The sequence below is a fragment of the Onychostruthus taczanowskii genome, unplaced genomic scaffold, assembly GCF_017590055.1.
Source record: "Onychostruthus taczanowskii isolate IOZ18803 unplaced genomic scaffold, ASM1759005v1 scaffold3, whole genome shotgun sequence".
Lineage (NCBI taxonomy): Eukaryota > Metazoa > Chordata > Aves > Passeriformes > Passeridae > Onychostruthus > Onychostruthus taczanowskii.
In genome coordinates, this window is record NW_024500349.1 from 538,616 (window position 1) to 555,187 (window position 16,572).

The following is a 16,572-nucleotide window of genomic DNA, read 5'->3' on the forward strand; positions in this document are numbered from 1 at the left end:
AAATAACAGGTTCTTCAGCTAAAAATGCAATAAACTGTGTTATTTTGAGATACTGTAATTGCTGTGGTGAATATACTCTTTGCATTTCTCCTGTAGGTGCTCTAGGGTAAAACCCTCTCCTCTGTGACCACACAAGTGTGTATTTGCTGATGTCATATCAGGGTTTGGATCACACTTTACAGAAACAGCAGAAACTGGATCTGTAACCACTACCTTGACTGACCTGCTGGACACAACATTGTCTGGCTCCATCTCTGACTTTGTCACCAGCGGGGAGTTGTCTGTAGGGACCATCTCCCAGTCAGCCTTCTGCCAGGCTGCTTTGGATGCAGCCTTTGATTTGCCTTTGAACACGTGCCATAAGGCATCAATCCAATTTTAGGGATGTTCTCAAGCAAGGGAGAGGTTTGAGCCCCAGGTTCTGCTAAAGGGTGGGCAGTCAGGAGACACATTCCCAGTACCCTTGCTCATTAGTGGGACTTTGCTGGGTGTCAATTTTACTCTTTACAGGAGACAATTAAGGATGAAGACCAAATGTTTAAACCTACTGTCCACGTTTCTCGTCATGGTGAATACAATCTCCCCCCTACTCTCCTTTGCTGCTCCTTTCCTTTTGAAAGGACACCTGTGAGTGCAACAGAGCTCAAATCTGACAAGATGTAATTATTTTAGATAAATTGTCTAACTTTAGGCAAAAAATTATTGCAAAAAATTACATACCAAGCCAGCTAGCAAATAAAGAACCAGTATTGTGAGTTTGTTTGGTCTTCAACAGTGCTTTACAGCTCTGCTTCGAGACCAGCTGAGCTGCAGAAACATTTCAGATTAAAAATGGACAGCTTGAATGGAAACATGCTATTTGTAGAATGATTAATTTTTTAACTGCTGGATATAAAATAATAATTAAAATTATTTTAGTGCTTTGGGTATGCGTTAACTAAAAAACTCGGAAAACAAAACAGTTCTGAACAACTTAATAAAATTAATTCTTCCTTCTATGAGGCCTGAGTACCTGAGTACTCCCCAGCTCCCAGCCACACTATTCTCCAAGCACTGTCATGGATGCCACCTAAACCACTGCAATCACCAACACAGCACACAGAATCCATCAGATGAGAGTGCAATATATTTTATTAGAAGGACACTAATTTTTAAATTACACTGAAAAGATTTTCAAATTGAATTTCCAAGTTCAAGTTCCTCATGAAAGCTGAATGGTCAGAGCTGTAGTAAACAATACAGGTGAAACTACATAATAACTCTCACATATAAAAAATAACTCATTATTACTTGGCTTTTTTATTTGAGTGCAGCACAGATACTCCCCTTGAAACAATACCTTCAAAACATTTAAGAACATAGCTGTTAAAAATATAAAATATGCACATTTAAAAAATTCTAAACCATGAATATTTAACAACCTAAGACATATTCACAATGTAATTTCTTCATCATTTCACAGTATTTATCTCAAATACTGTAAGAAGATCCAAGTCTGAAAACATTTGTACTTTAAGCTACCACAAGAGTGTAAGAGCATAAAAAATACAGGAAAATATCCACCAACATTTAGCACAATCTATATATTGTACCCCAAGTGAGAAAACAAGTGTGTGCCACAGGTTACACATTCATCACAAATTGTGATGTGACATCAGAGAGCTGTTGCTGGTGGAACAGCAGCTCTGGTCTGAGCTGGTAAAAACATGCTCAAAGCTTGTGAGTGGGGACACAGTGGTCTGTGAGAATGTGTGCTCAGGCATTTAGAAGTTTAATTTAGTTGGATAAGAAACAATGTAATGTTTTCCTGTTGCTAAACATTGCCATCTGTACCTCTGGCACACAAATTAAAAAAAGAAGGGTGTGACCATTAAAAGTACGTGTCCTGAGATTTCCTTCTTCAGGGGGCAAAGAGGTTAAAATGGAAAAGCTGATCTGTATATAAATCAGGAACACATGTGGTAATGAGAACAAACAGCAGCCAACAGGCAGGCGGGGACAACTTCTCCAGGCAGGCACAAAATGAGACAGACAAAATACCATCTACTGGAAAAGGGAAGGAAGCAACTGGTTTTCACTTTGAAATTGGTAAGTTTAACCAATTATATTACGTCTTAATGATTACTTAAGGGCTTGTAATTAACTCTTGAGTTTTGAAACTTGGTTTCACTGAAAAGCTCTCTGTCCAGTAGTGCAGAGCAGCATTGCATTAGCATTAATATTGGTTTCTATCTGTACAAAATCAAGAGGTGATCTTAATATGTGTAACGGGATCTATGTGTTTTGTAACTAATTGAAATAACAAAACAGTTGAGACATAGACTTCCTCTTAAAGTCATGAAATGTTTGTGTCTGCAGCCTACCTACTGAAAGTAGATACCAGCAGCCAGTCTCCTACTGAGGCTTGATTTCTTTGGAAAAAAATGCAATATTTAATGTACTAAGTTGTAGTTCGCTTAAAGCTAAGAAATATATCACAGTTGTGAATAATAATCCCTCTGATATATCAGCGGCAAGCCCCCAAAATATTAAGTCAATTAAAGTAAGTCTTTATCTTCAATTTAAGACTTGTTCCTTGACAGAGGCAGAAAAGATAGAGAGAACATTATGGATCACAAAGCACTGAATTTTCAAGTGTGAAGTCATACCAAAATCTTGATAAATTCTCATTGATGTCGTAGGTGAGCAGTCGGTCAGGAACGTCACTGTGGGTGCCCTGCACTGCTAACACATGTGGCGCGAGGGCAAAGGGGACATCGCTCAGGAGGTCTGACATGAAAGGGCTGCTTTCCAAAGTCTGACTCCTTTGATTTCCCATCTCTGTGCTTGATACAGTCAACTGTGACCGCTGCCCTGTATTTATCTAAAGAGAACAGAAGAACAGAAATTTACACACTACAAATCAGGCAGCTCTGGCTTTTTACTTAGAACCACAAGGAACTACTAACAAAGGGAAACAAAAAACCCAAACAAATAAATAAAAGGAGTTTCAGAGTTCAGTTTATGTAGATCTAAAATAGCAGTTCTTAATACATGTTGATATAATTATTTTGTTCAGATCCACCAGAATTAAGGCTAGAACAAAAATAAGACTCTTTGTAATGATTACTGAGATCACACAAACACAGAATATGCTGAGTTGGAAGGGAAATTAGGATCATTGAGTCCAACTCCTGACCCTGCACAGAACACCCCAAGAGCCACACCATGTGCCTGAGAATGTTGTCCAAACATTTCTTGAACTCAGACAGGCTACCCAACATTACTCTGCTCGTGGGACTTTTTGCCATTATGTTCAGTCTTGCTTAGGGGAAATTACTTCATACAATTCCTTTCATAAACTGATGAAGCTCCATCTTTTGTTCCCCCTGTGTCTTTCCAGAAGTTGTCCAAGAAAAGCATGACTTTCATGATTGAGAACTGTCCTATCCCAGTTATTTCAAAGGATTAATGATGTTGCTTTCCAGTGTGAAATAGAATTGCACAACTAGCAAGTTGTGTCTATTATATAAGGAAATATATGCAGTACCAAATATGTTCTTTAGAGAAAAAGAAAGTTAAAACTTAAAAAGACCACCAACAAGAACCCAAGAACCAAAACCAAAAAGGAAATATAAAAACTTGCTATACAGAAATACTCAACAAAATTTAGAGAATAATGTTGGACACAATAGACTTGCAAGCTTTGATCCTGACCTACCAATATGATCTAAGTGTTTATCCCGACACTTTTGCCATTTTAAGAACAAAGAAAATACTATTTACTTTGCCTCTAGAAATCAATTGTAATTTTTTTTACTGTTTATAGCAAAAAAATCCTATATAAACTGATACCTCTCATTAGGCACCCATAATGATGTTCCTGGTAACAGGCTCTGAGCAAACTGGTCTAGTGGAAGGTGTCCCTGGCAATGGCAGGGGAGTTGGGCATTGGAGATGGTCTTTAAGGTTCCTTCCAACCCAAACTACTCCATGATTTTGTGATCTCTAGGAGCTAGGTGTTTGTTATAAGGATTTCTACTTTGTATCAGTACACATAGAGAAATATTCAGTAACGTGTTCGAAAGTGCTTAACAAGTCATGTCAGAGCCATGAAAACAGACAGGAATTTCTGACTTTGATGAAGTCCACACTGCTTCCTTTCAACCTCCCATATTCAACATGCAGCCAGAAAACTCCAAAGCTTACACAGCTGTTAGGGAAGGAAGAGCACTGCAAGCTTGAAACACTAATTTGGTATTCACTTGATCCTAAGAGTGAAATGGGTCTAGTCATATGGAAGTTGCTTGCATCCATGAGTTTTAGAGGTGTTGTGCTGCTCAAGATCTGACCCGTGCTAAAGTTGAATATCACACATCGTGGTTGTTCCAGAGAACCTGAGGGTATTGCTGTCTGACAGAAGAACAGTTTGGATCGTGGGGTGGTGGTGGGTGCTTTGTTTTTTTGCCCAGAGCATTTAGCCCAGGGAGAAGATACTCCATCTTCTTCCCAAAGAAAGGACTGGCTTTGCCTTGAACACAACCTGAGCACTGGTCATTCCTTACACAGCCCAATACTTCATCTGGTAGGACTGATAAACCAATGTTAAACCTTCTGTTAAGCTGCCAAGAACGAGTCAACAGTGACACACATAGCCTCGCCAGCCTGTGCCACAGCCAGCACTGTCTTGGGTGGCAGAGGACACGTGCTCCTCCACAGCCTGCTGGGACACAAGGGTTAGTGAGTGGTGCTGCACTGAAAGGGGCCCTCACCTGGAAGCTTCTGTTCATACTCACAATGATTTTAAACCTAAGGCTTAGGATAAACTTCCCAAGATCTCTTACTATCATGTCACAGGATAATAATGTAAAATTTCTGAAGGTTAAGAAGTTTATTAAAAGGAGTGATTGCTACATACAGCTACTAACCTTACTGGTTACGATCCAATACACAAGAGGAGCAACATTCTCCATGCTACTGTAATGGCTGTTACTACAGAATTCCTACAGCTACAGTTTACAGATATGTCTTTAATTCCCTGGCTTTCCTTTGCTCAGTTCTACATTTTTAGATGTAGTTAACAGCTCTTCAGAAAGCTACATGCAACAGCAGAGACAACAGCTGATAGAAAAGATTTCTTTTGGCTTTCCTTACTGATTCTGGTACCTTTAGAGAACAGGGAAAATAGGAAAGCCAGCAGAGAAGTCAGGAAGGTAGCCTGTATAGTTCTCCTATTGTAGCTTTCCAAGCTGTGAGCAAAAAAACCATGGGCAATAGTACTGGAAGTCTGTAAGTTCAGGAAAAACACTAAAACCTCTTGTACTTTTCTAATCAGCACAGTTATCTCCAATCAGCTCTCCCTTTAAGAGCAGCTTCTATGACTGCTCATTGCTAACATTTTGAGAGAAGTCTTCCTTCTTGCCAGGGCCCAAGGTATGCATTAGAACAGAAGTCATAAACATCTTCTGGTACAGACATATTCTCTTGCTAAGAACACTGCCAAACAGACAGAACATTTATTTACATAAATATTTATCTGAAAGAATGTCCCACAACACCTCAGGTGAGTCGTTAAATTTGTTGCTGCTGTAAACTTTAAAACGTCTCTTAATTTCTACTCCTCATGAATTTATTACATTCCCTCTTGAAAGAAAGAACTTGTGGATCACTTATTGAGGTGCTGGTATTTGCCTGTCTTTCATCATTGCCATATTTTGAAGGGAAGCCAGAAAGCCCCAGCTGAAAAACTGGGTTGCATTTAGGAATCAATTAGACTAGATCTTCAAAGACCTTTCTGCCTCCCTCCCCTCCCACATTTCAGGGGAAAATGATCCCTCACTCACTGTCCTATTCCCATCATTCAGATGATAATCAGAAATCCCTAGAATCTAATGTTTATTTTGATTGGCAAGTTATACTTTTATGAACACCTGTTTATATCATAATTGTCCTCCAAGCTGGGTGAACACAATTTACAATGCAAATTAGACCGTCACGTGGCAAAACTAACTTCAAAGAGGGGGAAAAAAGAGCAAGAACAAAGCATCTTGGATCTTTTTTCCTCCATAAACCTTTCACTTGTTAGAATGGTGCTAAATGGGCAGACCCAGAAATTAAAACCCTTTCTGTACACAGCAGATACAATATACTGACAGTGATGGAGCAAGGACAGCTCTGCTAACTCCCAAGTCCCACTCCATAGTTGAAAGCAAGACTGCAGTGAGGAAGGATGAATTATGTTACAACTATTTTACTGTGAAAGCATCATTTTATCAAACTCAATCTCTGCATACCGTCAGTGAGGTTCTTAATAGTCTTAAGAGGTTACGCTACTATCTGAATAGTCAAAACAGTATCAGAAAGAAAGCCCAAAATGGTTGACATAAACATAGTACTGGTAAGCCAGAAACAAAGGGAAGTGTCAAGACAGTTTAACAAATGCCATGATCTTATCTTAATTCCAGTGGTCTTTGGGTTTTAGTTTACTCAACCCCTCATGAGAAGGTCTTGGGCCTAATATGACAAGATCAGTTCACAACATAAATGAAAAAGGAGTCTAGATTTTCTATTCAGTTTCACATATTGTCTGTCCCATGAAAACAGTTATTTTTAATTATAGTAATATCTTAAAATTTTGCATTCACTTTTTCATTCATAAGAAATCACCTTTTATATGAGTTCATATTTTTTTATACTACTTTATTAATTTTTTATTAAAAGTTCCCATCCTGAAGAATTCAGGTAACAAGAAGTAATTTCTCAGTTCTGCCTAGAGCAGTCATCACAGGCAGCTGTTACCCTCTGCTATGCCGAGCTGTTTCTGAGCATTCCTGTAGTGATATTTAGATGTTGGCCTCCTGTGCGAGATCGGATCAAACGAGACATGTTTCTGTGCTTCCAAAACATGAAGATATACTTTAAACGGGCTAAGATGTATTTCATCCATATGCTGGAGAGCCCACATGAGTGAAAAGGCCTTGCTGAAGCCAGCCTCCCCAGCAGGCGTTCAGGTAATGTGATGAAGAACTGGACACTCTGCTGGAGAACATCAGTCACCCATGGGTGCTGAGGTCACTTCCAGCACAAACACCAGCACAGAACGCTGCGATGCAGCCGAGGTCAAGGTTATGAAATGGCTTATGCTTGATGCATGCATTTTTCCAGCATATATAGAACTGCAAGTCCTAGAGAATTTGATATTGCACATTAGTCACACTGGTTTCTACTGAAATGCCTAACTTACTTACCCAGAGTACAATGCATTCAGAGCATATTATCTGGACATTAGCTAAACTAAGCACTGCCAAATGCTATGACACACAATCCTGTTAGGAGAAATATTAATTGAATGGACCTAGAAGATCACTGATTTACATTGCACCATACACCAAGGAGGCAAAAATTTAGTAACAATTACATAAGGTATGGCAACAAAATTTAATTCAAATAAGCAAGGCGGTTTCTGTATTCTTGGTTTGTAATCCAAAAGAACAGGGAGAAAAGAAACACTATGTAAATATATATAGTAGCTGGCCACCGGATACTAATTGTGCTCTGAAAAAAACATGTTATTTTGAAACTAACAAAGTATAAAACTACCCTCTAAAGTAAATTATTCATTTTTTCTCTTTGTTAAAAGGTGTTTCTCAGCTGTTTTTAAAAACATCTAATTTGCTGCATGTTATTTGTATTAACCATAGTTTGCCAAGAGTCTCATAAGGAAGAAAAACTGCACATTTTACAGAAGCTGGATTTACAGTGCTCTGAAGGAGAATCAAAGATTAGTGCCAGCATTATTATCATCCAAACCCTTGAACAAGGTTTTCTATCAAAAGTGATTAATTAAGAAAAAATTACACTTTCTGTAAAAAAAGAGGGGTTTTTTTGTTTTTTTTTTTTTTTTTACAGAAACAGATCTATTTTTCTTTTAAAAACAGCCTCAAGAAAGAAACAGTACCTTCAGTCTTCCAGAATATTTAGTAAATATCCATCAATATAATACTTATGACAGACACCTGCTATGTGGAATTGTATTTATTTCAGGCAACTCCATGGAAACAGGAAATAGTGAATCATAAGGTATCTAGAATTTATTTAGCACTATGCAGTAGTTACTGATGTATCTAGAAATGGAAACTGTCATATGGGATTGTTCTTCCAATGTGTTTTGCTGGATGCTTTAGGCTACTCACTGGACATCCTTAGAAAATTTGTGGGAATTCCAGAATGAGTATCTCCACTGATGACAAGAATTCATTTTTCAAATAAAAATGCTAATGGCAAAGATAAACAAAGGAGGAAAGAAAAATTACTCACAAGGTTTGCATTCCAAAATTTAACCTGGGAGAACAGAATCACAGAATCAATTAGAGGTTGGAAAAGACCTCTGGGTTCATTGAGTCCAACCTATCACCAAACACCACCTTGTCAATCAGACCATGGCACTGAGTGCCACGGCCAGGCTTTCCTTCAACACCTCCAGGGATCGTGACTCCATCACCATTCTGGGCAGTCCATTCCAATTTTAACAACCCTTCCTGCGAAAAAATTCTTTCTGATGTCCAAAATTCCTTCTGATGTCCAAGCAGGATCAGTAAAACCTTGCTGGCGGTGGGGAAAGTGCACAACATGGTAATTTTCAGGTACCACAGAACACCTAACCCAAAACCTGAACACAAAACCACCCCAACACACCAGTGTGTATGTGACCTGCATCCTTACAGGACTATAAGAAAGGAACAAACCCACCTGGACAAACACAATACAGATGCCCTGTGGTTTCAGAAAACCAAATGTGAATAATGAGAGCTGCTATTCTTTCAAGATTCACTCAAAATTTTAATCAGCCCTCCCCTCCAGAGACTCAAGAGAAAAACTATTCTTAGCTTGGAGAGCTAAATTAGATGTAAGAAGTGCTAGAGATCTTGCAGTAGCTTGTTGCTGTATCCAAATTTCTTCTGGTTGCTTGCTTGCTTGCTTATCAGAAATGCAGTGTCTGGGATTGTAACAGTGGCCAAGGACTGGTGCTCTCAGGGGCTGCAGGAGGGCAGACCTACAGGCTGAAAGGTTTGGGTTAACACTGAGTCCTTGGAGAGGCTTTTAAAAGCAAGAATGGTTCTCAGTGGAAATCAGCTTTGCCATTTCCTTTGGGCTCTTGCTTCCAAGCTTCTTATGAAACTTATTTTGTAATGCAGCGGCAATTTGTCTTTCTTAAAGACCTCCTGCTACCTGTACAAGTTTATCAATACTGCTATTCAGAGTAAAATTTTTAAAATAAGAGTTTAAGAATATTTTAACTAATTTTTACATACATTTTGGGTATTTTTCTTTCTCCTCTAGAGCATGGTTTTCAGCTGTTTCTTAACTGGAATGGAATCAAGGTCAGGTTAATGTCACTGAAATCTTAAAAAAAAATATTCTAAAGAAACAATGAAAAGAGGCTCTGACATTGTATCTTGGCCTGCAAAGAGCAGCAGGGAAATATTTGCTAAACCACACTTTCAGTATCAATACTGATGTACATTTCTGAATCCTTATTGGCATTAAAGCAATTGGAAAAGTGTAATTACTAGAACAATTCTATAGTGTGAATGCAGAATAAACTTTCTGTAATTAGATGTGATTCTTACCCTTTCAAACAGCCATAAAACTGTTAATCTCTGTAGAAGGGGAGAACTGCAAGGTTGCCATTTGAACTCTGGATATTCTGAATGCTCCATGGTTAAAGTGTGTTCATGTAAAAAAAATTTACACTTTCTGTAAAAAAGATGGTTTTTCCAGAAGCAGACCTATTTTTCTTAATAATCCTCATAAATACTAGAGATGCCCGTGAGATTTATTTATGAGAACTTATAAAATATAATTCCACCCTGAAAAGTATTCTGAAGTTCCACAAAAGATTTAAAATCTAATGTCTAAACCAACTACCTTGTTTTGTCATCCTAGAAAAAAAAACCTGATTTTCTTCGTTACCAGTTTTGCAAATTCAAAACAGTACAGGATGAAGGTTCTGGTTTTACTCAATTCCCTATAACAATACATCACAGGAAATATTTTGAGGGGGGTCAGTGATAAATTTAGTAAATATATTGAATTTAATATAACTGAAATTGTATAATGATATTTTTATTTCTACTTCCTACTTTTATTCCTTTATTCCAAAGTCCTATTATTTATTTCATTCAGTAATTGTTTGAAGACAAAGAACAAAAACATCTCAAAAGTGGGCATCTATAATGGGAAACTATAAAAAAAAATTCTAAAGCTTGATTAAAAATTATAAGGCTTAATTTCCCACCATTAAGTAAAGTAATTATGCTCTTTTCTTTCCTTCTATCCCAGCCAATTTCACCACTGTTGGGTCTGACAATTGAAGACCTGTATCAACACTTATGCCCCCTCAATAGCAGGGCTCCTTTCCTTGCTGCCTCCCCATTCCTCTCTGGAGGCCCCTGACTTTTAGGGCACCATCTTTATGGTGCAGTTCCCTCTGCAACATGATTATTGTAATAAAAATTATCTTAGAAGAGAGACAGGGGTGTGGGTTTAACAAGGAACAGTTTATCTAGATCATCTGTTCCCTCAAAGTACTATGCAAGCTAGTTATAGCAAAGACCTCAACATAATAAGCAACATTTAGTATATTGTGCTTCTGGCACTGCCAGGAAATGGTATTAACAAGGCCATATTTTTTTTTTCCTTTTTTTCCGTAGCATGTGTGCTGGAAGACTAAAAAATTAATGAAAATTGCTATAGTAAGTGAAGTGCAAGCCAGAAGAAGTGTAACTGAAAATGCACACAGCTCTAGACATTCAGCACTGCATTCCACAACCACAAATCAGAAGTGAAGGACAAGTCAATATATTGCAAAATGAACAGGCAAGTCTGATAAATGCTGATAATGGATTTGTTTTGTAACTTCAGTATCATCCAGAAGCACAAAGCATTTACATTTATTTTGCTGCTACCTTCATTCATGATGCAATGCAAAATTCAGACAGCTGACTTTAAACATAGCCAAAGAATATACTAAGACATTAACTTAATATAAAACTTTAACAGCATAATTAAAACAAACAAAAAAATTAAAAACCAGTATTTAAATAATTTGTTTTAATTTAGCAGCTACATTTCGTCGACGTACTTAGTGGCAACAAGATGTGGTATTTTCTCTACTTCTTCAAGCAAAAAAAAAAAATCCTAAAGACTTTTGGGAAGTTGATCTCCTGAACAGCAGAAGCTTAGACTAGCTGTGTCTCTGCATTCATGTCTCTCTATCTCTTGTTCCCAGCCCCTGCTACTGCAGAAGCTCCAACAGGGTAACCTGCTATGGTAGGAAACAGATGACAGCTTCTCTGAGATGGTAGATGCCCATGGAGCAGAACCTCTGAAATGAGGGCTAATACTGCATTCTCTCATTACTGTACTAAGTGTGTGAACATCCAAGGATTTGAATGCAAAAGAGAGCTGTCTACCAAAAAAAAAAACAAAAAAACCAAGGAACTTTGACAATTAAACAAAAACAGTAAGAAAATACTTAGCAAACATAGTTGCACACAAAAATAAAGCCAATACATTTTCCATCAAATTAGAGCAACTGGGAAAAAGTATAGATCAGAAGGTTGTTTTGTTATTGGTTTGGGGGTTTTTTTAAGAAAAGGAAATCTCTCCTTGATTAACTGAGGGAGTCAGCAACATCAATGAAATATCTCCCTAGATTCTCAATATCAATGAGAGAAAAAAGACAGAGGGGTAACAATTTCTACCACAAGAAAGGAAAAGAAAATTATCTTGGATTTGGTTTTCAGAAAAGAAGATAAGTAGAGGGAACAGAAAAGAATTACTAGCCTGAACTCAGGTCAATCTTCCTCCAGCAATACCTAGGAACATCATCCTCAGCTGTGCTTTCAAGAGTTTTAAGCAACTAAACCCCTGGATCTTAAAAGGATTCTTACACAGATGCATGAATAAAAATTGCTGTACCAAATGCTATGTTCTGAGGTTTTTATCATACTGCTTGAATTCCAAGCATGTGGCAAGACTAGCAGTGTGTCCTGTTTACAAACTTAAAATATTTTAATGCCAAAAAAAATGAATTAAGCAAGTATCTTCTCATACAACTTTCCACCTCCTTTCTCCATAGAGATTTGGGTCAGAAAGAGAAAGGAAGGATGGGTATTTGACTTTAATTTCCTCCATAAACAGTCTGTAACTGGAACACTTGTCAACACCACCTTCAGTAAACAGGTTACCAGGAGCCAGAGTTTGTAAAAGCTCCAGTCTACAAACAGCAACGAGACTGAGTTGTCCTCAGCACCGACTGAGCATGCTTTTCAGATTCAGGAATAAAAGTGTCATGACTCTTCAAGAAGCAAAAGGCTAATTAATTAATTAATTAATTAATTTTAAAGTAACTAATACTGGTCTGCCTCTTTTAAATAAGGTGGCCTCTTTGACTCTTCTTGTTCTTTATGGATGGAAAATAATAGGATCACAATGAAAAGGAAGAAGGGTACTTTTTTTTTAAAGATAGATCAGATTTCATCTAGCAGTACTATCAATCACATTAAAACTGTAGAAACACATTCTTAATATTTGTAGTACTGTGGAAGCAAAGAAAAGAAAATAGTAAACAAATAACTTACATTTTATTTTGTATTTTTCAAAAATGCTTTAGAACAAAATTTGAATATGTTCTTCCCAATGCACTGTCTCTCACAAGAAGGACAGGAGCTGTGAAGTTATGGTTTGGGGTTTTTTTAAGGCAAAAATTACAGCAGAAGTACATTACAGCAAAAGGATCAAACAACACTGATGGAATGTACAGAGAAACATATTCCTGTCTTACCAATATTAGCATTCTGGGCTGAAATGTGAAAATTTCCATGTCATATCCTCTTTCATTAAAATGGACTACCCACTGCCATTTGTGGTGAGTTTTATGTCTGTTTATTCTTTTCCGTCTGAAAGTGGCAGTGCATCTAAGCTAAAGACATTGTTGTTTCCCTTAATTGCTCTTTAGAGTAATTGTTAATGAGCTGCCCTATGCTATGGTCTTTCACCCACCAGTTTATGCTAATGCACCACATTGTAAATATCACTGTACCATATTCACACACAGTCTCATCAAGTAATGTACGATCTACATTGCATTTTAGATCAATTTTAATATTGGGAAAGCCCAGAAGGTTTGCTCTGAGAGGCAGGATGACTAACTGATCAATTTGTTGACAGCAGCAAAGTGAACCAGCATTACTGGCTTTTAGTCTAACCACATGTATTTGGGCAAGAGATACAGGATAATCAGTAGTTTTATCTGGGATTAGCTATTCAGAAGATCCCAAAATTAGAGAAAGGCTAAAAAATGTGATGGGAACATCTGGGCACCTAGGTTGAGAATCTCTTGCTACAAATAACCAATCAATGTAACTGAATAAGCAAGCAATTAAATCAAACATAAAGAGAGACAGTGAGTCTCTGCTGAAAGTAAATAGGGAATTATGCATAGTGTGCTTCTGCATAGATGTGCTTGATCACCATTTGGTGTATATGTCTGAAAATCAGGCTAACTATACTATTTTATGAACTTTTTACATGTAGGTATATACTTTGCTATCTACAGGCACTGAATTATGAAAATATACCACGCCTATGTGTCGTTCTGTCCCTACAGGATGTCATTTTTAATTCTGTTGCTCAAACCTCACAAATTGTGCAATGTGACTGCAGCACTGACTCCGGGCTCCACAGGCAGGGCTGTGGGAGAGAGGCTGCTCCAATCCATTCGTTGTGTTTCCATGTATTTGCTGGCCAGACAGAACATTTATGTCCCACCTTGGAAGACTGTAAGGCTTCTTCAGTCCTTGTACTGAAATCTCAGCTGAAGTGACACAAAGGTTTAACAGTATTTCACACTTGCAAAGTGCTATAGAAAAGTGTAAGACAGCACTGCACTACGTTTTTTAAAATGAACTGTTTCCTAAGTTCAGAGAGGAAGTTGGTGACAACCACATCAATTCACATCTCTCAATTCCCACTCAAGTTCCCTATATCTAAAAAAATAATGCTTTCCTTTAAAAAAAAGACAATGGATATAGTATTAATGATGCTACTGTGATTACTAAGTATCTGAATAACCCCAGCTGTGTATCATGTTACACAAACAAGTCCAGATATTCACCTTAGAAATGAGAAAAACCCTACAAGGTGACAGTCTTGCAAGACACCCTGGGTCTTACTGGTTGACCCTGGGTCAATAGCTTGCACAAATCACAGTTTATAAAATGTGGTTTGTGAGGCCACTGCAACTAATCCTTTATGACACGAGGAGCAGACTTTCTCATATATATATATACCTAACATATTTATACATAATGTGTATATAAACTCTCCCCTTCCCCCTGAGTTGTCCAATTGTTGTCCAGTAATGGCAGACAAAAGCCCACTGGTCTACATGTTCTGGAGATTTTTCTAGAATGAAAAGATCTCCTAAATATTTTGGTAAATTATCTAGCAGACAGTAATATGAACATTATGATACAATGAAGCTTTACAAAGTAAATATGTTATTGCACACTAATAGTTGCAACATGTAATAGTTGTAAAATGTAATAGCTGTAACATGCTAATATTGAACTTTTTTTTAGCTGAATTTTTTTACTTCATTCTCAGTAAGATCACAAGCTGTGATATATATACTGTGCCTTTCTTATCATATGCCAGCTCTACTTCATGTGCACTTTCCATCTGTGGCTGCACATGGATTCCCCAGTGAAGTTCCAGCTATTTACCATTCACACAAAGGATGAAGGAAGCTAAGAAAGGTGATGTCCATTGCAGCTGCCAAGGCTGCACAGCAATCATTCTTATTTAAAGAGAATGTTAAAACTTCACTTCTTACAGCTTATGATCATGCATGATAGTTGAGTAAAACATAAGATCTTTCTTCTGATGGTACCAGCTTCTCTTTTCAGAGAAAAGTATTTGCTTGATGACTTGCTGCAGACAGTCTTATTCCAGTCCCTTCTAAGAGTAGATAATTTCATTAAGTGATTATTGCTTACATATGCAATTAAGAAGCGAGAAAATATGGACCAACATGCTTTACAGGTTTTATATATGAAAAAGAAGATCTTAGAGTTAATATGACATATGACAAGCAATTAGTCTAACCGGGCCATCACTAGAATTCTACCTTATAAGAGCTTCTAAAAAAAAGGAAAAAAGCCAAGCTAAGCAACAACATTTTCAATAGATTCTGAATTTTGTCAAAAGAGAGCAAACTAATCACAAATTATATGATCACGACAATTTTGAAATTTCAACCACTTTCTCTAAAGTAAATGTAGGGAATTTAAACTGATGCAACAAATCTAGCCCACAACACCCTTCTTGTGATTTTAAATATGAGACCCCCTGAGCCATAAACCAAGAGTCAGTAAGTGAACAGAGACATGATCAGTAATAACTCCTTTTCCAGTAACTTGTAAAAATAATCTAGACAGACAAACATTAAGGAAAAAACAGTGAACAATAGGTCCGATAGAAGCAATTCATTTTAATTAAAAAAAAAAAAAAGAAAACAAGATAACAATAATGTTATTCATGCCCTGGAATTATATCAGCTGATCTGCTCTAAAGGATATCCTAAAAGTCTATCAATTTCAGCAATACCTGTTAATTTCACTAGAAGGGTAAAAAAAAACTAAATTATTTTTCTACTACTCTGTGGATTCTCAACTCTCATTTTCTCTTCCTTGATATTTTATATCTCATAGTATTTCTGACTCATACATCCCCTAACCAGATGTCAGGGAAACTGTTATTTACATCCATGCAGAATCCTATACAGCAGCTGTATAAAGGATGACTTTAATGAGTCAATGCCAATTCAGACATAAAAAAAATTTTCCTAATTTATTTAGATGCTTGCCTAAAATGGTGCATACCTGTTTCTATATGCATAAAATCACAGATAATTTAAAATTTACTTCAGGAACTTCTATCTGCTGTGTTCTCAGCTTTTAACAGCAAATTATGAAAAGAAAGGGCACAAGAATCATAGCAGAACTATTACAATTCATAAAGAAACCGAAGTCCTAAGATGATAAGAATCACAGCAAGGTATATAATTAGAGTGGCTATAACAACAACATATAAATTAGATAATTATGGATTAAGCAATCCCTTGGGGGATTCTCTCTTGCCCTAGAAAACATATAACAAGCTCCTTAGATAGAAGGCAATAACTATTAAGTGTTTGAGGGAGAAGCAGGACTATAAGGAAAAACAAAAAAAAAAAGAGACACAGCCAGATAAAAATCCTAATTTAAAATCTAAAGATGGCTTTCATTTTTATGGTGGTTTATTTTAATACACTTACTGGTCCAGTTTTCCCCCATTAAATCTGCTGACATCTGTTGGCTAAAGAACGTGTGTCAGATTATCCAGAAGTGCAAGATCAAATAAACATGAACTGCTTTTTAAGGTGACAGTAGGGAGATACAAAACACTGCAGCGATTATCAGAAATGGAATTTTTTTTGTTGTTGTTTCTTACATCAATGTAATAATCCCAGGTGTCCTGGACAGCAGA

General features: G+C 37.1%; 1 protein-coding gene across 3 annotated transcripts in view; it reads right to left on the reverse strand.

Annotated features, from left to right (window-relative positions):
• Window positions 1–1,113: 1,113 nt before the first annotated feature.
• The window catches only part of UMAD1 (UBAP1-MVB12-associated (UMA) domain containing 1), a 79,461-nt gene continuing 64,002 nt past the window's right edge, over window positions 1,114–16,572 (reverse strand). For all 3 annotated transcript variants that reach the window (XM_041408476.1, XM_041408475.1, XM_041408477.1), the window contains exon 4: window positions 1,114–2,863. In XM_041408476.1, coding sequence (XP_041264410.1) covers window positions 2,606–2,863 — 258 coding nt within the window. In that variant the 3' untranslated portion in view covers window positions 1,114–2,605. The remainder of the gene's footprint in view (window positions 2,864–16,572) is intronic.